Below are 23,427 nucleotides of genomic sequence, written 5' to 3'. Positions count from 1 at the left end.
GCTAGCTGTTCTACTACTGCATTACACTGGGCTTTGGACTATGACAACATCTAACAGTCTAGAGCTACCTCTTCCCTTGGGTTTGTTATTCCAGTCCTAGAGTTGTCCTTATTCCTGCTTGTGTGGGCTTTGAGACACATGGGTAATGAGAATGGAAAGCCTGAGACTTGAGAGCATAAGAAGTTCACTGCCCTGAGTTCTCCTGTCCTCTGTCTTGCAGCTCCGCAACTTGCTATCAAAAAATGAGCATTTTTCATGATTTCTTTCTCTTGGAAGCCTAACTTTCCCACAGCTGCAACCACAATCTTCCTAGGCTCTCATGGATGAGGTGACTATATACCAATGTACTCACACCCAATCTACTGAATTGGGCCCTAATATTTACAATATAACCTAGGTCCTCTAGTATAATCTTAATATTGCCAAACTCAGGTATTGAAAAATCATATCAGACCCCCAAAATCATAATTTTTTTTAAAGATAATAAAGGTTATGTTCATTTGATTAGCCTTCTGATTTCTGAGCTTTTATAGCTCACCCATTGCACATTTATAGCTTTTCCCCACAATCACAAGGTCTAAAAACTATTTTGTTTTTATACAAAAGCTGAGATTTGCATGCAAGCTCTTGATTCCATCACCTGAGGCTTTCAGAAAAATGTCTGATATCCTGACACTTTTGATAAAATCATGAGAATTAGCAAACCTGCTATCTAGATTCTTATTTGGACTTTCATCCCCTTAATATGTGAGACATGCAGATAATAGAGCCACTAAAAATATATATTTAATCATTTGGACTTGTTGTTTTATTAGCCCTCTAGCTTCACTGCTTATGACAATCAGCGATTAGGTGTAACAAATGAAAGAGGTCGGTAAAATTTCTAGGCATCAGGAAAACAAATCAGCCATCTAGCCATTAAGTCTGGACAACTGTTTCCATGTTTCTAAAAAGAATTACAGAGCTCATTTATTCTGGTGTTTATCAGTTTGCATGTCAAGAGAAGTGTGTCTTCAACATGATTTATAGTTCTGATTCAACTGTGGATAAATAGATTTGAACATTGACAGTTAACAAATAATTCTGTGCCTTCAGAAAACTATTAAAGTACATTGAAAACAGTTGATTTTAATGTCAAACTGCTAGTGTACTTTCTCAGTCTTCTTTCGAAATCTTTTGTAGCTCTATATTTCAGAAATAGGCCCAACTCTGCATATTTTACACAAAGTTCCCATTGACTTCAGTGGATTTTTTCTGAGAAATGACTGAGGGATCAGGTTCTTTGTTATATAGTGGCCATCCAAAAAACATTGTCAATGGGGGATATTTCTTCCTAACCAGCCAGTTAGTACTTAGCACACATCCTATAGCATAAGCACTGATCGCTTTAAAAATTATTATGCAAGTAAATGTGACTGTCAATTATGTTCTTGTTATTCGCATAAATATCTAATCCTTTTTTCAGAGCAGCAGCCATGTTAGTCTGTATCTGCAAAAAAACAGGAGTACTTGTGGCACCTGAAAGACTAACAAATTTATTTCAGCATAAGCTTTCGTGGGCTACAGCCCACTTCATCGGATGCATAGACTGGAACATACAGCAAGAAGATATTTATACATACAGAGAACATGAAAAGGTGGAAGTAGCCATACCAACTGTAAGAGGCCAATCAGTTGAGATGAGCTATCATCAGCAGGAGAAAAAAAATATTTTTTCAAGTGATAATAGAGATGACCCATAGAAGGTGTGAGGATACTTAACATGGGGAAATAGATTCAATTGGTGTAATGGCCCAACCATTCCCAGTCTCTGTTCAAACCTAAGTTAATTGTATCTAATTTGCATATTAATTCAGCTTCAGCACTCTCTCTTTGGAGTCTGCTTTTTTGTTGTAAAATTGCCACCTTCAAGTCTGTCACTGAGTGATTAGAGAGGTTGAAGTGTTCTCCCACTGGTTTTTTAATGTTATGATTTCTGATGTTAGATATGTGTCCATTTATTCTTTTGCGTAGACACTGTCCAGTTTGGCCAATGTATATGGCAGAGGGGCATTGCTGGCACATGATGGCGTATATCACATTGGTAGATAGCAGGTCAACGAGCCCCTGATGGCATGGCTGATGTGATTAGGTCCTGTGACAGTGTCACTTGAATTGGGGTACTGCTAAACACTTTCTTCAGTAACATCTTGTGACAATGAATTCCACTGGACAATGAAATACACTGTTTTTAAAAAAAGCATTTTTCCCCTTTTTGAATGATGACTGTCCATCTTGAAAGACAATGATGTAAGTGCCAAAATGGTTCATTTACTGTGTGTCATGCTGCAACATGATGAGGGACTAAAAAATCCAATTCTCAAGTGACAATCCTTGAAACAGATAGTACAGGCATAAAGCGCAGGCCCAGAGAGGCTTGCTGTGCTTTCCTTTTAGTGCTCTTCCCCTTTCTCTCTCTCAGCCACCTCTCTTCAGCCTTTTTGATGCACTGGTGCAGTGCATCCCTCCAGTGTAGCCTGTTACTAGCTGCGGGGGTGGCTCTAGGTATTTTGCCGCCCCAAGCACAGCAGACAAGCTGCCTTCAGTGGCTTGCCTGCGGGAGGTCCCTGGTTCCGCGGATTCATCGGCATGCCTGCGGGAGGTCTGCCGAAGCCGCGGGACCAGCAGACCCTCCGCAGGCAGGCTGCCTACCACCCTTGCAGTGACTGGCAGAGCACCCCTCATGGCTTGCCGCCCCAGGCACGCACTTGGTGTGCTGTTGCCTGGAGCCACCCCTCACTAGCTGCATCTTCCCCGCTTGCGGTGTCAGTGTTGAAAGTTTTCATGTCCCTCTTATAAGCATTCTTGAATCTGAGCCTAGGTCAGTCCAGTGGCCTTGGAGCATTTGCGAGTTCTCTGTACAGGAAACCCTTTGGAATCTGTCCATCATCCACCTGGTGCTGTTGACCAAGCCAATGGAATGTCAATGTTTTGAGAATAGTGATTAGATTCAGCAATTTTGCTTTCTCTAATATTTCAGCGTCAGGAACATTGTGTTCCTAGTTGATATTTAGAATATGGCGAAAACTGCACTTGTGAAAGGTGTCTAGACTTCTCTCCTGCCTATAGGTAGTCCTGGTCTTGTCACCAAACAGCAGTGTGTTCAAAAAGCTCATCTGGGAGAACCGTATCTTGGTACTCAATGTCAGTTTCTTGTTATCCTACATGCTGTTGGTAAGGTGGCAAAATGTGGTGACTGCCTTTCCTATGAGAGAATTAGTTTAATTATCCAAAGATCAATTATCCAATATAGTTGATCCTAGATAGCAGAGCTTGTATACAACTTCTAGCTATTAAAATATCTGCTGCTTTCAGTTTAACTTTGCTACCTTTTAAATTTCATTTGGTGTCCTCCTGTTCTCATACCATAAAAGTGTGTGTAAGAGCACCCAAAGGAAGTCTGTTATTCATCTCCTTTTATCACTTCTTTTCACCTATTTTTGGAGGCTTGAGCGTCTGGATTTTTCTTGTCACTCTTTGTGGTCTATCACAACCTAGTTATCCCTAGGAAATGGTACTCCTAAATGCACTTCTGCCAGTAGCACTGGCTATGATGATTCTGGCATTGTAACACAATCAGACAAAATACCTTATTTATAAAATTATCATTCTTAAATAAATAGTAAGAACATAATCTCTCTATTCCCAGATCCAGAATAGGAATGCCTGCTAACAGATCAGGTGTTGTGTGTCTGAGGGTCCTGCTCATGCAGGATAAACTGTGTGGAACTCTTTCAGTAAAATTAAGAAGCTCAGTCAAGTACGACTCCAAATTCGTAAATTATGGCTGTAGCTGACTGATATTTGTAATTTTACAACTTAGTAATTATGGATTGGTTTACAAAATAATACAATGCATAAGGAAAACTATTGGATGGTTATTTTTTGTTTACACAGTGTATCCAGTATAGCTAGCCTTCGTATCACAAGATTGTTTTCATAAAGTCACGGTAAGTTTGTATTCTTGACAGGAATTGATGAACTAACTGTTACCATCATGATGTGTTGCATTATTTATATACAGCAATTGAATTCCGTCTTTCAGGTTGTCCTTTGTTGTCAATCAAGGAACTGCACTATTCTGTAAAGAAGGATTCTACAATGATCTGTGGGATTTTATAAAATTACAAAAGCACGTTGTATAAAAGGTAAAGTTTCCCAAGGTCTTGCACTGTAGATTTGTTCAGAATCAAATGTTTCCAGGGTGGAAAAAGAAGCAGGAGTGATACACTCAACTAGAAAGCATTTCATCAAGTTAAATACAAAGGGTCAGTTTATAGCTGGCTCTTTGCAGGTGTCCCAAGGAAAGAGAATGTGCAAGCCAACCCTTTACTGTCCCAATGCACCTATATAAGAAACACATGTTATATAACTCGATGTGTTAGTGAACAAGGCATAGCTGTCATGCCTATCCCTTCCTCCTTGATGTTGGTAGAGAATCACTGAGGTGGGTCACAGATCACAACTTCTTAAAGATGTACCTAGGTCCTCTCCCCAATATGCTTTTTCCTCTGTCCTTGGAGGCCTCTTGTCTTATACAGTTTTCATTATTTGAATGGTAGAGGCAGTGTCCCCAAGTTTTACAATTTTATCATGAGTCTTGTGATATTTGATGTTTTTATTAAAGTACCAGCTCCTGGAGTCATATGAAATGAACATTTCACTTTGATTTTTTCAAAAAATGAAAAATTAAGTTTCTGTGTTTAGTTGTTGCAGAGAAAAGAATGAAAAATGTTACTCAAGTGCACCCTAAATGTTCAAAACCATAAAAACAAATTAAAAAACCCCAAATATTTATTTTTTAAAATAACAACATTTAAGCCAATCTCATGATTTGGGGTGTATGACTGATTTTTGAACACTTAGGGTTGGTGATACTGTAGAAGCACCCAGTTTTGCCCCATTGATTCAGAGACACTCAGGATCATAACTTCCTCTCTAGTATCAAGGCAATAGTTCTCTGCAATAGATTTCTATCTTCGGCCCTCCCCTTCATGTGTGCATAATGGACATGTAGAAGAGCATGCCTTTTAAAACCAGAGGGGTAAGTCTGGGAGGCCAGGTTACACCATTACAGGAGTTCTGGAGCAGACAAGGTCCTTAAGGAATGGCAGATGAAGATAGAGAGAGGGAGGTCTTATTGTAATTATTAATATTTGGGGAATACCTAGGGTATTGTTTCTTTAAGGGCCTGAGACCAAGAGACTAGACAGTGGATAAGACTGAAACTCTCCCAGCCAACCAGGACAAGTTCTGGGAAAGAGGTCATCATATCTCTGTCTCTTCTCGTGTAATGGGGGGTGGTACTAGTAGGAAAAGGACTGTTTGCCTGCTGAACTCTCCTAGAACCAGGGGAATGGATTGAAATGGGTTGTCCCGGCTTCTGTGGTGTTTTGAGGACTGTGCTGGAATTGCATTTTATCACTTTAAGAGTGGGTGAGGGGTTTTGGGTCCTGCTTATAGGAAAAGAAGCTCCATAGTGAATCATCTGGGAGCAGCAGTCAGCCTGGAAACAGCCATCTTTAAGCAAGGGGGAGTGAGTTATGCCTTGCTGCATTAGGGAGCAGGCTGTTTTCTCTCTCTCTGGTTACTTCTAAGAAATAAAGTAGTGTTACATTCAAATCTTCCAACACGGGTATTTGTTTTTATCCAACTTCTCTGTGTATTAGCTGTGAACAGAACAGCCTCCAGTGGTGGAGGGAAATTGGAAGACTGCACCTTATCAGACATATCTATGAAAAAAAGAAAAAATTGTTATGAAGGTGGTGTTTTAAGTCCTGTTTGTTTGAAAACCTTTGCTGCCAATCTGGCAGGAACCAAGTGAGGAAAATATAAAAGGGCTCACCAAGTGAAGCTGGCTACAGGACAAATATATTTAGTATGATTACATACCTTGCACTATTTCATGCTCTTGTAAAGAAATGATAGAAAATTTGCAAGCAGACCTTTGCCATCAAGAAATCTCAGACTCAAAAAAGAAGCAAAAAGCAAGGTTGTTTAATGAACTCTGGCAACTTTGTACCTGTGTGTTTCTTCTTTCAAGCAAATGTTCTGCCATTAACTTTTTTCTCAGATCTTTTCATGGAATCCTAAAATCTTGATATGATAAGTTCCTAAAGTCTTTGTGATTATGTCCTGAGTTAGAACATCCAGAGTTGACCTCTTGTGATTTTTACAATAGCACTGCTATAGCACATACATTACCCCTATTGTGGCACTTCTGTATTTAACATACATTTCACTGAAAGATGATGGTTGAATCAAAATATGTCAAAGGGCATGAAGGGGTTAAAAGGCACCTGAGATCATTTCTTTGGAAATGAGCATAGCACACTTTTTTATTTTTAAGAGGTATTTGTGGTTGCAAGTTACAACAAGCATAAAAGATTGTTTCATTTGTATTTTGTAAATAGCAAACCAATTTTTATGCTGTGTTTATTAAAAATAATGTATTAGAAGTCATTGTGGTTGCACAAATAGATAGGCAATATCACATCTTCGGCTAAATGCACAGTACTGGGAGAATTTGCCTGATGATTATAGTTCTGTCTCTCTTCTTCTCATCCTGACTGCAGAATTATATTCTAAAACTGTAGGGCTGTATTAAAAGTTATATAATATGCAAACCAGACAATACTTATATGGTAACAATTCCCGTCATCATTTATGTCAGAACAAACTGTAAACCCAAGTAAGCCTCTCTTATTTAGAGAACAGAGCCTTTTAAATCAAAGTCTATGTATCAAACTGAATGACAACTTAGATTTCAATATTTCAACATAAATGACCTCTGAAGTGGCACAAATGTAAATTGAGGCATATTGTTAATTCAGAAGTGACATTTATTTTATTCTGCACAATTTCACAGGCAGGAAGTCATATGGGGGCTAACATTTTAAGCAAGATTCACTAATTTGAGTATGCAAATTTGCATGAACTTTATTTCTAGACTTAAGTAGAGTTATTGCTCACATGTGACTGAGTTTTCTCTTTTCCCTGACTACATTGTGTAGGATGTCATGCCAAGTTCCAATTTTAATCATTGCAGTTCAAAGTTGCTATAATACATTTTCCTTCTTTAGTCCTCTGCTGTTTTGTACAAGTTAGTCAGTATAACAAGGCTTCTGCTGGGACTCTCTGTTTTGGTTCGTGTCATTAGAGTTTGCATTGCTGCAGCCACCCCACAGATTCATACTAATAACTGAGACGGGTTTATAGCCCACCACTTACAAATTTACAGCAACAATAAAATATGACAGATTTATCTAAATTGTTTAGGCTCCAGCAGCTAAAGTGTCACTAAACATTAATGAATAACAAAGTCAAAGGTACGTGACTGTGTAATTTCACCAGGGAATAAATAACTAAGGGCCAAGTTTTACCCATAAAGATACATTAGAACCAGATGTCTAGTAACCAGGGCCCAAAGGAGGAATGTTGGCTGATTCTCCAAAATTCTGTGAGAGCTCCCAGGCAGTGCTCATTGGCATTCCAGCTCCCCTACTCTTGAAGAGTCATAGTCATGGAGTTTAAGGCAAGAAGGGACCACCAGATCTTGTGATCTGACCTCCTGCACATCATAGGCCACTAAATCCCATCAGTTACCCCAGCACTGAATCAAATAACCTAGTCAAATTAAACTAAAAAATTACAGCTTTCAGGCAGAAAACGGGAAGGGGGGGACTTGGGTATCAATGCCCAAGGCCACTGCAATGACAGGGAACTGATTTGGTGGGATATATCCAGATGATCCTAGCAAGCAACCATTAAGAGTGTTCAGCACACACTCCCCTCTGAGAGTGCTGCCCCATTCCACTGGACATTTGCAGTTCACAGATTCACTGCACCCAAAGGAACAGTCCACGCAGCTTACCAGTTTCTCTTGAGCTCACAGCTCCGCATAACCCACAGAACTTAGTTATATTTATAATGAAAACTAGCAAAAGTTTATTTTACAAAGAGTAGAGCTTTTAGAGAAAGCAAGTAGAAGGATTGGAAACAAAATGGTTTCATATAAAATAAAAACACAACACATGTTCTAGAACCTAGACTTACTTAACTAGTCACTATCCTGTCTTATAGAGCAAAAGTTCAACCAAAATCCTTCATGCGTATTACACCCAGGCTTGGCTGTTGTCTTCTGTACATAAGACAAGTCACGCTGTCCTCTTGCCTCCTCAGTGGAAAGATGCAGGAAAGGGTAGCTCTGTCCCCCAGATATATTCCAACAATCTGTATTTTTTACTCAGAGAATCCCCTCTTGCTGTCTTATTTCTTCCTGTAAATTTACTCTCTGCTCTCTAAATTTTCACAGTCTTCTGATTAGCATTTTGGCTCAGTGTGCAAATAGACACATACATTGTAATGCAGATAATACACGACACCCATCTAAAGAGATAAATGTCTATTACCCTGGAAGGAACAGGTCTGAAACAGGTCAGCTGTTTACCTACCTTAACTCCCAGGCTTTGAGAACATAATTTCATGTATAGCTACATAACTCTTTAAATATTTTATATGTAGGTACATTTTGAAATGATTATGATAACCATATGGTAGAGACATCACATGTCATCCTTTGGATAATTATACACAGTCTGTTCGTAGTGTAAGATGTCAAGTAACGGGTACAAATGGAAAATCTAGGCATGCATCCTGCTCCCATTGAAGTCAATGTCAAAGCTCCCTTTGACTTAATGGGAGCAGAATTAGGCCCTAAGTGTTTGCTCCCTTTAATCCCATGAAGACTTTCTGGTTCATTGGCTTGTGTTGTTAAAGATCAGAACAGAACAAAAAACAGGAAATATCTTATCAAAATCCAAAGGTCCCTTTTAATGTTACTGAGAACTTCCACACTGTTTGTCCAATCAGTGTTTCTCCTCCAAATTAATTAATAGCATTGTAAGGAATACACTTCTCAGAGCATCCTTTTCCCATGGTGGTATTAATTGGGCCCATACTCTATCTTCACTGCAGAAATGCGTAAATGAGCCCCATGCGGTCAAGATCTAGTATTCTTTGATCCCCTCAGAGGACAACCCTCAGGAGGAATTTAAAACTGATGCTTTAAAAAATGGAAGGGCATATCATCGGCTCTCTCTTTGAGCCAATTATCTCTCTCCTTGGTGTACAATTGGCAGGATATAGAGTTACCAGGGAGCAGACATACACATGTCAAGTCAAAAATGGCCTATTCCACGAGACCAATTTAAACTTGGCAAACTCAAAAGTCAGCTTGAGTTTTTTTGCATTAGAAATACAGGATTCAATAAAGGAAAGCTTTTAAACTACTATAAAGTGAAATTTTTACAAGTGATTATTCTTTTAATTTGGAATTCACCCACTAGATACTGATCTTAAGGCTAATTTATATGTCAAAAAATGATAAAAGTATTTGAATTTGCCTCATCAATACCACAACCATGCATATGTGATTAATGTATAACAGAATCCACATTGGTTAGTACTCACTACTACTTCTTGTGTCCTTGTCACAAACTAGATGTTTTTCCAGAACCATGCACAAGTGATGGCTCTTTCTGTTGCTGCAACAAGGTTCTCCTTCATACAGACCTCCCCAATGAGTCAGCAAACAAGCAGGTGCTCCATGGTCTTCACTTCACTTGCATATATTTGTGTCATTAGAATAGCCTTATTTGAGAATCTTAGTCTTTCATCTGCCAGTTTGCATGTGTAGGCAGTTCAGACATTGACTCATCTGTAATGGCCCCTCTGGGAAGATCCTCCTGGGCTTCAAGATCTATTTCAGTGCATATGACTGCACCTAATCTTTCATTCCACTGATACAGACAAGTAAGTTTCCCTTGGTACTCTTTGAACAAATATTAGATGCAAAAACAACATCTCTTTAATTAAAAAAGCAAGCAGCCAACCAACCCAAAAACTAAAACAATAAAAAAACTCAAATAAATTCTAAGTTGTAGAATGTCCATCTATTTAATCTTTAAAAACAATTAAAAGAATCCCCATTGAGATTTGTTTTATTTTAGTTGAGATTAGCAAAATATTATACAAATACTTGTTGGTAGTTTTTGAAGTATATTATTAACCACACTAAAATATGAATGGTAAAATTCTTCATTGATCACCTATCTGAGAACAATGGTGTAATTATGTATGTGTGTAATGTTGCTTGTATAACAACTGAGTATTCCTTTCAGATTTGTGAATTCACGTGCATGAGTAACAAGTTTTGATTGACGTATAAAATTCCATAGTATAGAATAGAAACTAAAAAGTGTTTGAAGTGCAAATTAGCACTATTACAATATGACCCATTCAAACATAAAATACAAGGAAATTCAGTTCTGGAGTTCTGCTAGTAAACTAAGTGAACTGTGCTTCTGTGGTTTATAAAGCCAGACATTAACATAAAATCAAAATACATTTTTATTCTCATGGACCTGTTTTGCATGGTGGGGAGAGCATAAGAAATCAGCAACTCAATATGCAGTTTACTATCTGAGCAACAAACTGACATCATGGGACTCTGGGTCAGATGCGAGAAGTCAGAGGGACTATTTCTATAACAATGGGCCCTGGAACATGCCAGTAGCTGATACCATTTTTTCCTGGAATCTAGATATACCTGTCCCTGGTGACATGGGTTTATATATAATAGAGATCAAGTGCACAATCCAAAATCCACTAAAATCAATGGTAAGACTCCCGTTGACTTCCATGGGCTTTGTAGCAGGCTCCAAGTTTACATTATAACTCTGAAGTATCTTAAAGTGATAGAATATTTCACAGTGATTCTGCCAAATTATAAATCCATGGTGCACATATTTTTACTTGCCTATGATACTAACATAGCTTTAGGGATTATTAAAATTGAACAAACTTTTATAGTCCAGTCCACACAGCTCTGGACACTTCTCTCATCTCATCTGCACTACATGGAACTAAGTCCCTCAGATGCTACGAACAAAGCAATCTGATGGAAAGTGAAGTCAGAAGAGAAAGGCACAGACTCTTCAGCCAGGAGACCCAGTTGAGGATATGTCTTCACTGCAAAGTTAATGCAAGTAATTCGTATCTGGGTTAGCCTAGCCTGGGCATAAATCCATACCCAAATTACGATATCCTCACCAGCGCTGTGCCCATCCATGTGTGTCTGCCATAGGTTGTATCTTCAGGGTGCCTCCTTGGGATGATGGGGGGCACCTCTCTCATTTCAGACATCCCTCTCTATATGTAGATATCACTGGAGCACTAGTTTGAAGTGTGGGGTGTGGCCTTCCATCTGCAAGTGTTAGGGCAGTGGATCTCCCCTCTGGCCATAACAACAATCTAAAACAAAAAAGGCAACAAAATAATCCTGCAGCTCACAAAACAGTCCAGGCTTACCCTACAATTCTCTGGAAGGCAAAAACTAAATAGTCTCTATGATAGACAGCTAAATTCCTAATCCTCCGTGTGTCCAAGAGGACCAGCCTGAGCATGCTGGGCACCAGAAAAAAAACAGACTAAATAAAGATAGTCCCTTTACGTCTCCAAAGGGTCCAGGCAGTATCAGCCCTTCCTGGTGAGCATGCCCTGGCTCTGTGGGGCTAAGGAACTCTAGCTCTGCTTCCCTCTGATTGCCACTATGCACTGAGTTTAGATCCTGCCTTTTAAGGAGTCGCTCCTCTCAAGGTTTGAAGGCCTCACAGGTGCACTGGATTGGGGCTCATTGTGCTCAGATGAGCACTTTAACCCCTCCCTGACCAGAGTGGAAACCCATCCCACCACAGTGTCACTAGGCATATCCCATGGTTCTTTGTAATGTGGTCAAATGAACCACACTACAACTCTTTCCCAGTGAATTTTGGGACAACTTGTTTGTCCTTTGGGGAATAAAGGGGGAATTGTGGGAAGGCAATGGAGGACTATCAGAACTTGAGTAGTTTAGCCTACATTCTCACTACAAAATGGACATGTTGCCAGCTATGGGAAAGCCTTGATCTGGTTTTTGCCTATATCCTCAGATAAGCCAGCTAACCAGGATTGAAAGCAACACTAAACTTCATGGGATAGTTGTGTGTGAGGAGTGGAGCCAGGTAAAATCAACACCCAAGGAAGAGCTTGAGTTAATTCTGCAATGATGATGTACACTCAGTGGCTTCAAACGGAAAGTGGGAATGGGCAGGGTCTTTTCAATCACACAAATTACTTTCACTTCTGTTGATTATTATCAGATTTTTGTTTTCAGTGATTCAAGGTTTGTGTTGCATCTGCAAGTTAATGTCTGAATGTATCAAGGCAGTTTCTTATGAAATTTTTTTTTTTAAAAAATGGAAACCTATTTGTCTTTATTGTTGGTAAAAGCTTCTATGAACAAAATGAAAATCTTGGGACAAATGTGAGTCTCTTTAAATAAATGTAAAATTGAGCCCAGAGTAGAATTATAAATCTGAAGGTGTTTGGTTTTCAAAGGAATCTGGAGCCATTATGCTGGTCTATTCTTGGTTGTCAATAATCTAGCTGTACTAAAATTATCACATAAGGGATTTGGGGGGGACTCTATGAAAGACTGAGAATCTGTTTCTTTAATTAACAGGAGATGTGTGTGATTCCAACCCCTGTGAAAATGGTGGCATCTGTTTGTCTGGGTTGGCTGATGACTTCTTTTCATGTGAATGTCCCAGTGGCTTCACAGACCCCAACTGTTCTAGTGTTATGGAGGTTGGTAAGTGCAAACATAAAATATGGCAATAACTGTCTAAGTATCCTATTAGTCTATGATTATCCAAATAGTGATGTGTCCTTTGCATTTTGTGTCATTGCCTTGTTCGTTATTGGTGCCTTATCCTTGTGTCTAATGTTTGTGGTATCTGCATTCATATTTCCTTTGATTGTTTCTTTGTTCCCTAATTATCTCTAAATTATATCCAAAAATAAAAACTACTCAGCAAAGTTCAGTGTTTTATTTTAGAGAGATTATCAGTTTGCCAGAAATTTTACCTGGTTTGTAAAGGTCACCGCAATCCAATTTGTTCAAATACCCTGCTGCTAATTTCAGTGATTTTATTTATTTTAATGAGGGCTGCAAAGCTCAATTGCTTGATAAGCCAGTGTGGCCTGATTCTGAACTTACGCTTTTGTAAATCAAGAGTGACTACAACTAAGTAATGTGAATATAAAATCAGCATCTGAGAAATCAAAATAAGGCCTATTTAGCATTTGTTTGCATTTCACAGTAACAGATTAGTTGGTTTGGGTATAATAATAACCATGATACAAGAACAAATTAGAAGTGTGTAGTGATGTGATGATTTGCAATGCATGGATGCATCTGAGTGACTGAAAATACAATGGTGAGTCTAATGAATCATCTTCAGTGTCCCTTCAGAAGATTGTTTGGGGTGAAGGGGGACACAGGAAGATGGTAGAATTGGGTAGCGCACATAGCTACAAATTCCATTATCTCAGACTGAATTGGAAAAGTTTTGGACCTAGGCTGGTGGAGGTAGAGTTTATAAATTACTCTGAAGCACAAATAGAAAGGAACTGACTGTCCTATATAATCATCAGATGCAACCAGTTAGTTAGGGTACCTTTCTTCTCCCTTTAACAGTGATATAGGACATGCAAATAGATGAATGAAAGAGAATTAAAGAACAGAAAAGGAGGAGTGGAAATGATATCTGTGAAATAGAGAGCTCAGTACACAAATGTATGTATATGTGTCATCAGTGTTGGATTAGAGAGGTAGGAGATTCCAGGGAAGGATAGAAGAGGTGATTATCAGCAGTGTTGACTTATAGTGGAGATGAGGATGATCTTTTCTCCCCTCATATTAGAGGACCAGAAGTCCTGCTGTGTTTTATTAGGCTGTGACTCTATGGTGGTCCCAGTTCTCTTGATGTCTGGTCTTTCATATGATTTGCCTTCCTACTGATGACTGATTTGTGTTTGCTTATAGTGTAGCATTATGAGGGTGTTACACATCACATGTGTATCACATAACACTGTAACGTGCTACATTCAAACACAGCAGCTGGGCCCGCACCTCACTGCCACCCGAATCCCAACCTCCTATTTCTCTTGGCCCCACTCTTTATTAGTAGTGAGGACCTGCATATGGTTCTGTGACTTTACATTCTATTTGGCCCTGGGCCCCTTGGCAAACAGGACTTGGGCTGCAGATCAGTGGATCTATGTTTAAGATACCACTTCTTGGTGGAACTTCCCAGGAAATTTCTCTGCTGCCTGGTTTGAGCCTGGATGTCATTTATTTTATACATTAGGTAACTGTTGAAGTCAGTTTAACGTTATTTAGTTTCTAGTTATTCTCCAGGAGTAATGTTCTAGAGTCTGTTAATATCTCCTTTACTTACATTTCCTTAACAAGCTTATGAGACTAATTATTCTACTGCTGAATATTAATGTTCTAATATCCAATTTTAGGGTTGTTCATCAACATATTGAGATTGCAGATTTTATGGCAGTAAAGAAAACACCTGTAACTTATTTTGTTCCATTTGGCTTGTTGATGAGTGACATTTACTACTGCCTTGAAAAGATATAGCAGTCCTCTCTCCACACAGCATCTCCTGCCAGGCACTAATACTGCTGTATCCAGAGTGGGCCCCTGGCCATGCTTTCCTGTGTTATGTGCTTTCCTGTGGCTATGAAATGTCATCAGATATGATAGTTGGCTGTCCCGTAGCACTTGAGGAGTACAAGTAACAGCTTTTTTCTGGCTCGGTGCACAGGTGAACAAGGGGTAGAAAGAGGCTCCCTGAGCACTTCCCTCCCCTTTCCTCATTAATACATCTGTGCTGGCCTGGGCAGAATTTAGCTCATTTAGCAATAGCTTATGCAACCCTAGAATAGCCTTTGCATAGGTTTTTAGCAGTAAATTTATGGACTTATTGTGTATAAAATTGTGTTGTACAGAACTGGGAAGGAGCCAATTGTGAGTGAATCTGAGATGAAAGCATATTGTCATAATGTGAAGTATAACTTACAATTTTTTTTTTTTACTGAGAACTTTAAACAATTCTATAAGGTCCACATTTAGTAGGTAAAATAAAGTGCAAACAAGTAAAGCATTTGGGAAGATGGAATAATCACGTTGCATATGCAGAAATAATGCGAAGTTTTTAATTTGAAATCCAGAGATAGTGATTGGTAGAAAACCTTTTTTAATTCAAGTAGTTATTAACATTTATACACTAGCTAGACTACAATACATTAGTGCAGTTGACATTTAATACTTTTTTTGTCCTGTACAATTACACTGCGTGCATGAAGGCACTAAGGCAAATTGTTATTTTGTTGTTCATATGTTATAACGATGTTGGCTGAGTTGTGTTGGGATTTCCCCCCTTTTCCACTCTGCTGATTCAGAACACCTTGTCCAGTTCTGGGAGAACACTTCATCCAGTTCTCTTGGATTCAAAAACCCCTCAAACTCCAGCTCATCACTTTGGTTACTTTATTAGGCATGTAACAGCTGTGGGTCCTCGCTAGCCAGGCCCAGCCGCAGGGGGTTCAGGTACAGGATGATACCACAGTTCTAATTCATGTCACACAGTACACAGTTTATATGCATCTTTCCTGGCTACTAACATCTATACTTCTTGCGTATAAAAAACAATTGCTTTGCAGATTACATATGGTAAACTTATCAGTTCAGGTTGTTTCTGCCGACTTTGTGTACTATAAACATACCCACTATAGTTAGCTGTTTCAGCAGTTACTTTTTCAGGTTCTTTTTGTTTTAACTTGGATCTGCTTATGTCAGCTCAGTCAGCCCACGTTCCACTCCTTTTTGTTGTCTCTTACGTTAACATTTGTTCAAGTTGCATCAGATTTCTCTTTGTGTTTGCTTTTTCAATTGTATTATCCAGCAACATATTCCTATGACCAAAATAGTTGTTTTTATTTGAACTCTCATTAAGGCTAAACTTAAAGTACACAGCATAGTATGCAAGATCCCCTCTACTGGTATGGTCCATCCGGATGTTTCCATAGCCTGTACAGTACTGTCCCCAATTTGTTGTTGCTTGGCTATCAGTTAGTCAGTGGGCATCAGTTGCTCTGCTTCTCATTACTGCTTTGTGTTAATGGACAAGGGAGGTATGGGCACAAAAATATTAGTCACTAATGATTCCCATTCAGTGTTGTCTAAAACTGCCACCTCCCCTGTTCTCCTCAATCCCTATATTTAGCCATAGGGCCTGGGTCCCAGTTTGAATCAGAGAGGTGAGGTTTAGGCAAAACTCATCCAGGTTCCCCTGACTTGATGACATCCTAACAGAAAAGTGGGGCTATCCCACTGCGCACACAGTTGCACTGAGCTGTATCACCTCATTCATTTTCTCTTTGGTGACTAGTTGAGTCTAACTTCCCTCTGAGGTAGATGTCTTCCCTTGTACTGAACATTCACAGAACCATCTATTCCAGGTTCTTTGACAACATTGATGTTTTTCTCTACCTCATCCCTTGTTGCCAACTTAACACTCTGATAGTGTTGCATATGTGTTCCATTCTCAATAGTACCCATACTGTTAACATACACTAATTCTCTAGGACTCCCTGTTCATCTGGGAATAACAGTCCTGATTGGCACAGTCCTATTATTAATTTCATGTTGTGCCCAGGACCTTCTAGTCTTGCAAATTGCAATTTTTCCTCTCCAGTATTATAAATTCCCTTTTCCAAATCAGTGTTTGTTTAAAATTTTAAACCTTTCCCCCTGCTTTATCTCTTCTATTCCCTGAATTAAATGCGTTACAAATTTAGTACCAAATATGCTGCAAGTATTCATTTCTTGCTTCCTTCTTTACCTACCTTAGTAGGCTGTAAACTGACTCTCATTCACCCAATTCTGTCCTCTTATTTCCCAACTCCAATAAACATACCAAGGGACCAAGTTGATCCAGCAGAAAGTATGGGCTGGGCTACTTTGCCTTCAGGAATGGGTGGTATGTGGCCTGATCCAGCATCATGATTTGGAGCCTACTTGATGTCTGGTCAGGTCCCCTTTGGCATCAAACCACACCTGGGTCTTCTGCACTCTTTTTTGCAATGGCAAAATCTGCTTCTGCAAGTCCTATACCCAGGACTCTGACAAAATTACTATAGCCATATGGCCTTGTATAGGGTTAATCATATTCTCCCACAGTATCATTGGTCTCCCCATTAAACCTCATAAGGGGAAAACCTCACGGATCTTCATTCTCTAGCTCTGATGCAACCTAATTACAATTACTACCTGTTATGTTTACTCCTTTCATGAGTTCAGTTTTAATGGTTCAGTTCATTCTTTCCACTTGTACCGCTGCTTTGGGATGATAAGCCATGTGGAATTTCTGATCGTGCCTACCGCTGTGCTGGTGTCCCTAGCCTCTGTTTGCCAGAAGCTGGGAATGGGTAACAGGGGATGGATCACTTGATGATTACCTGTTCTGTTCATTCTCTCTGGGGCACCTGGCATTGGATAGGATACTGGGCTAAGTGGACGTTTGGTCTGATCCAGTATGGCCATTCTTATGTTTATATTTTGTTAACCACTGATCCAATAAATCCTCTACCATTATCTGAATCAATTGTCTTGGGAACCCCTCACCAACTGAACAAATTATACACCAGCTGTTTAGCTGTTGTCAATGGTGTCATAAGGTATAATTCCCAATTCTGAACCTTAGCGTCCAAAATTTGGGTACCTGCATGAAACCTCTAAGCTTAATTACCAGCTTAGATCTGATAGCACTGCCACCAACCAGGAATTCCAGTGCCTGGTACACTCTGAACTTTCCCCAACCTTTCCCTGGGGACCCCAAGAACCCAAACTCCTTGGATTCTAAAAACCAGGAGAAATAAACCATTCCCCTTCTTTCCCCCTCCAGATTTCCCTCCCTGGGCTATCCTGAGAGATACTGATCCAACCTCTTTAAATCACAATACAGAGAAAGCATGTCCCTTCCCTTTCCACAAGAGGCAAACAGCAATTCAAGGAAAACATAGAAGATTCTATCATCTCCCCCTCCCGTCTCCCCCCACAGTCCTGGTGGAGTTATCCCAATCCCCTGGAGATAAAAACAAGGGGACAAGAAAAAAATCATCAGGTCTCTTAAAAAGAAATCTTTTAATAAAAGAAAGGAAAAGAAAAGAATTATCTCTGTAACTTCAACGATGTAAATATACAAAGTCATAAATATCCCAGCAACTACACATATAAAAGTTAACCAGCCAGTCCACACTTGCAAATAGAGTAAAACAATCAAAAAGCCTAAAATCACCTTTTTTACTTACTCACTATTCTGAATAAATTAGATGACAGACTGTAGGCAGGGATGATTGCAGAGACCCTGGTTTCATCTTTCCTAAGGGTTCCCTGGTTTTTTCCCCCCAGGGGGACCCCAAAGAGAACAAAGCCAAACCCCAAAACCACAAACAAAAGGCTTCCCTTCTTGTCATAAACAGAAGCTAAGGGTTAATTTCTTTTTACCTGTTAAAGGGTTAACAAAGGGAAACCAAATACTTGACCAGAGACCAAACAGGAACAAGATTTTCAAATCTCAGCGGAGGAAGTTTTGGGTGTTTTTTCTTTGTTCGTCTCTGGTTGTCTCTCTCAGCTCTGCTAGAGTGATCTCTTATCTCCAGGCTTTCTATCTTTGTTTCCAGTGTGTATAGTACAAGGTAGAAATGACTCCTTGGGAGTGTTGCTGTTTCTGCCCGTTTCGGCTCGCTGGGCCCTCTGCGTTGGGTTGAGATGTGGTTGTTAATTGCTGCGCTGGTGTGGTGTGTTGCTGTTCAGTTCCGGCCTGAGAACTGTGAGTACTGTGTTGTTTTCACGTCGTTGGCAGCGAATCGGGTGTCACTACCTCTGTCATGGGTCCTCTGGTAACACGACGGGGTTCACTGTGGACAGCTCGAACAGGAATGGCAGGGAACTTGCCTGGCTGCTGGTTGTAACCATTCCACTGTCTTGGCCCCCTTCACTGGTTGGCAAGTCTTCCCCCAGTAGCTGGGATGGAATAATTGTCATAGACTGCAAAAGTCCACATTCCTGACCAGCCTTTGTACTGGACAGGCAGTTCAGCTGTAGGCAAGTCTACAGCTTGTGACACGAAGGGGTAAATGGTCACTTGGGCCTTTGGGTTGATGAGTTTGGTTCCCTTTGTTAACCCTTTACAGGTAAAAGAAACATTAACCCTTAGCTATCTGTTTATGACACCTCCCTTTGAGAGTTGAAAGTATCTTGTTTCCTGATTGGTCCTCTGGTCAGGTGTTGTTGTTAAGAGACATTAACCCTTAGCTATCTGTTTATGACAAATGGAGACATATTTTTAGTAGGAAATGCTTCCACCCACTGTGAGAATGAGTCACTACAACTAGTACATATTTGTCCCCTTGGTGGGTTAGGGGTAGTTCTCCAATGTAATCAGTTCGGATCCTTTAGTTTCCCTCTGCATTTTCTATTTGGTGGAACATACCTAGCACAAAGAAGATAGGAATTAAGCTGCCCATTCAAATCCTATTCCTAGGCCAACATCCTGTTTTTGCCAGTCTTTCCTGGGTAGCTTCATATTTAGGGTGACCACCCATAGTTGATCCATGTACTCATGCTAAGAGATCCTTCCTTATATCCCTTTGTACTACCCATGCTAAACCATCTTCTGACTTTACACACACGAGTCCCTTCTTTATTACTAACTCCTGGCCATCCATCTTTATTCCCAGGCTTTGAACTTGCTTTTATAGTGGACCTAACTCTGAGGATGCTCTGCAGTTGCTCTGGCTTAGCTTGTAATGATTGCGGCTGGCCAGTGACAGCTGCCAGTGGAATAACTTCTAAAGCAGTGTCCAACAAACAGGGTGATCTGGTTACCATTGTGTCTTTGACTGCTAAATCTACTTCTTCATTTCCTTTTATGAATAGCTCTTTCTTTCTGTGTGCTCAGATTTTTACCATATCTGTTCTTTTTCAAAATGTTTAGTCATATTATCCAGCATTTGTCATAGAATCATAGAATATTAGGATTGGAAGAGACTTCAGGAGGTCCTCTAGTCCTATCCGCTGCTCAAAGCAGGACCATCACCAACTAAATCATCCCAGCCAGGGCTTTGTCAAGCCAGGCCTTAAAAACCTCTAAGGATGGAGATTCCACCACCTCCCTAGGTAACCCATTCCAGTGCTTCATCACCTTCCGAGTGAAATAGTGTTTCCTAATATCCAGTCTAGACCTCCCCCACTGCAACTTGAGACCATTACTACTTGTTCTGTCATCTGCCGCCACTGAAAACAGCCTACCTCCATCCTCTTTGGAGCCCCCATTCAGGTAGTTGAAGGCTGCTATCAAATCCCCCCTTACTCTTCTCTTCTGCAGACTAAATAACCCCAGTTCCCTCAGCCTCTCCTCGTAAGTCATGTGCCCCAGTCCCCTAATCATTTTTGTTGCATTCCACTGGACTTTCTCCAGTTTGTACACATCCCTTCTATAGTGGGGGGAGACCAAAACTGAATGCAGTACTCCAGGTGTGGCCTCACCAGAGCCGAATACAGGGGAATAATCACTTCCCTCGATCTGCTGGCAGTGCTCCTACTAATTCAGCCCAATATGCTATTGGCCTTCTTGGCAACAAGGGCACACCGCTGACTCATATCCAGCTTCTCTTCCACTAAAATCCCCAGGTCTTTTCCTGCAGAACTGCTGCTTAGCCAGTTGGTCCCCAGGCTGTAGCAGTGCATGGGATTCTTCCTGCCTAAGTGCAGGATTCTGCACTTGTCCTTGTCAAACCTCATCAGATTTCTTTGGCCCAATACTTCAATTTTTCTAGGTCACTCTGGACCCTATCACTACCCTCCAGCATTTCTACCTCTCCTCTCAGCTTAGTGTCATCTGTGAACTTGCTGAAGGTGCAATCCATCCCATCATCCATGTAGTGATGAACTTGATTTCTCCTTCATCCATAGCACAATATGTGTTCTAAGCCTACCAGGCCAGCATCAATACAGCTCCCCCGAACACCTAAGCCAACTCCAAGACTACAGTAAGCTTAGAGCAGGACCCTTTTTTCTTCCATCAGTACTCTTAACAATAGCTGCTAGTTCTGCATACTGAGCTGACTTATTCCCACAGTTATACAGCAAAGTATTTACAGTGACTTCATCTCTCAGCTTCGCTGCTATCTAGCCTCCTTTCCTTTGTCCCTTTACATAATGTCTACTGCCATCTGTATACCAAGTCTCCTCGTCTCTAAGCTTGTTATCATTTAGTTCTTTAAAGATTAGCTGTCAAGTGCTAGCTTAGCTAACTTCTCATTCATGGGGCATTCTTTCTGTGCGGATTCCTGTCACCCATTTCTCTGGTTCTTTTAGCCATACTGTCTCCATATTTTCTTCCTGCAATGCCAGAAACCAATGCTAACTTTGTCCAGCTGATACTCCCCCCCCCCACCCCCTCAGCAGTATCTTGAGGGAGGTAACTAGCAATGAACAGCTTCTGTCCTCCAACCGAGATTTCTTTTTAATGATTGCTCAGTACACAGTCAACACAATTTTCTCCCATCAAATGTATTGAGGTTCCATACTTTGCAATAGTTAGGAAGCAAATACTACTGATTGATCCCGATTTCCATATTTCTGCATGAACCACTAACCCTGTGCCAACTGGAGTTACTGCAGGGTACATAAAGAGCGGTTTACTTTCATTTGGACCTTGCAACACTGGAGCACTCCCCAAAAGCTGTTTCAGCTTTACCACTACTTCAGTGTGTTCTTCCTGCCGATCATGGTGGGAGGCCCTCACGAACTAACACAAAGGACTAGCAGCTTCCACATGAAATGGGGAGAATCCCCTACCAAATCTGGTGATCCCCAAAAGTAGCTGTAATGCTCGCTTATCAGGAGGGATTAGTAATTTGGAAATTAATTCATCTCTATGATGATCCCTACTACATCCTTCCTCACCTGTTGTTGCCCTCAAGAATGTAACCTTTTTGTGAACCAAATGTGCTTTTCCAATGTTAATCTTTAACCTTGCCTGCTGCAAGCCCCGGAATGTCTCAGAGATATCCTATCTGTGTTCCTTCTCAGTGAAACTGCACCAATATATCATTCTGAATGAGCCTTGCAGGCTCAGAAAGGTCCTTAGGTCTCGGATTCATCTGTCCATGAAAAATACTGGAGGATCTATGTACCCTGAGGTAACATGGTCCACACATACTGCACTCATCCTCATATGAACGCTGTTGTATACTGACACTCTGGGAACAGGGGCAACATCCAGAAGCCATTACTAATCGCCAATATTGAAAACCACTTCATTTTAGGAGAGATTTTGCAATCATTTCAGGATAACCTGATACTATAGGAGCCATAGATTTTTGTTGTTTACACTTCTATTGTTAATTTTGACCCACCTGCTGGCTTTTTCACTGGTTATGCGGGAAAATTACACACCAAGGATATTAGCTTTGTCACTCCTCATTCCATCAACACGTCTACTGCCTTATGTATTGGCTCTATAGATTTCTAAAGATTCATTGGACTGCTCAGCAGGCACCTAATATAATTCTTTTTTTTTCTTTTTCAGTTCACATTTCTCCTTCTCCACCTTACTTACTTAAAGCCTTGCTCTCTAGTTTCCTTACACAGGGTTCTTCCCCAAAATTAATCCCTGTAACAACATTTGTTTCTGTTTGTTTTTGTTTCTTTACTTTTTATCCAAACCTATTGGAGTTTCTTTTCTGCTTAGACCAGTTTCCCCCCAAGACCTCCCTGGGGAATCCAAAGGGCCTTCTCTTGGATTTAACCCATTTCTCTAATGCAGTAGAAATCTCCTCAATTTAAACCCATCTAATAATGCCATTACTTAAATGTTAGGTTGTGAGTATCACCAGTAAAGCTACGTATAACAGAATCTATGTTACCTGTTCCAGACAAGTGGATCTGGGTCACCTAATCCAGACACAGATCCAAGTCACAGCACCAGTGATGCTGAGATTTCCTCCAAGACCTTTTCTGCTTATCCAGAACACCTTATCCAATTTGGGGAGAACGCTTCGTCCAGTTCTCTGGGATAAAAAAAAAAATCAGTTCAACTCCAGCTCGTCACTCAGGTTACTTTATTAGGCAAGTAACAGCTCTTTGTCCATGCTGGACAGACTAAGACACAAGGCGGTTAGGTACAGAGTGATACCACAATTCCAATTCATGTCACACATCACACAGTTTTAGGGTGACCAGACAGCAAGTGTGAAAAACTGGGACAGGGGATGGGGGGTAAATAGGCGCCTATATAAGACAAAGCCTCAAATATTGGGACTGTCCCTATAAAATCAGGACATCTGGTCACCCTACACAGTTTATATACAACTTTCCTAGCTACTAATATCTACCTTTCTTGCATGTAAAGACCAGTTGCTTTG

The 23,427-nt window shown here is 40.4% G+C and overlaps 1 protein-coding gene across 1 annotated transcript in view; it reads left to right on the top strand.

Moving 5' to 3' along the window:
* EDIL3 (EGF like repeats and discoidin domains 3) overlaps nucleotides 1-23,427 on the top strand; it is a 436,701-nt gene that overhangs the window by 93,370 nt on the left and 319,904 nt on the right. Inside the window, exon 2 of the mRNA XM_075067055.1 lies at nucleotides 12,602-12,730. Coding sequence (XP_074923156.1) covers nucleotides 12,602-12,730 — 129 coding nt within the window. The remainder of the gene's footprint in view (nucleotides 1-12,601; nucleotides 12,731-23,427) is intronic.

The sequence above is a fragment of the Chelonoidis abingdonii genome, chromosome 6, assembly GCF_003597395.2.
Source record: "Chelonoidis abingdonii isolate Lonesome George chromosome 6, CheloAbing_2.0, whole genome shotgun sequence".
Classification (NCBI taxonomy): domain Eukaryota; kingdom Metazoa; phylum Chordata; order Testudines; family Testudinidae; genus Chelonoidis; species Chelonoidis abingdonii.
Note: the sequence above shows the minus strand (reverse complement) of the source record. Positions and strands in the feature narration are given on the sequence as shown.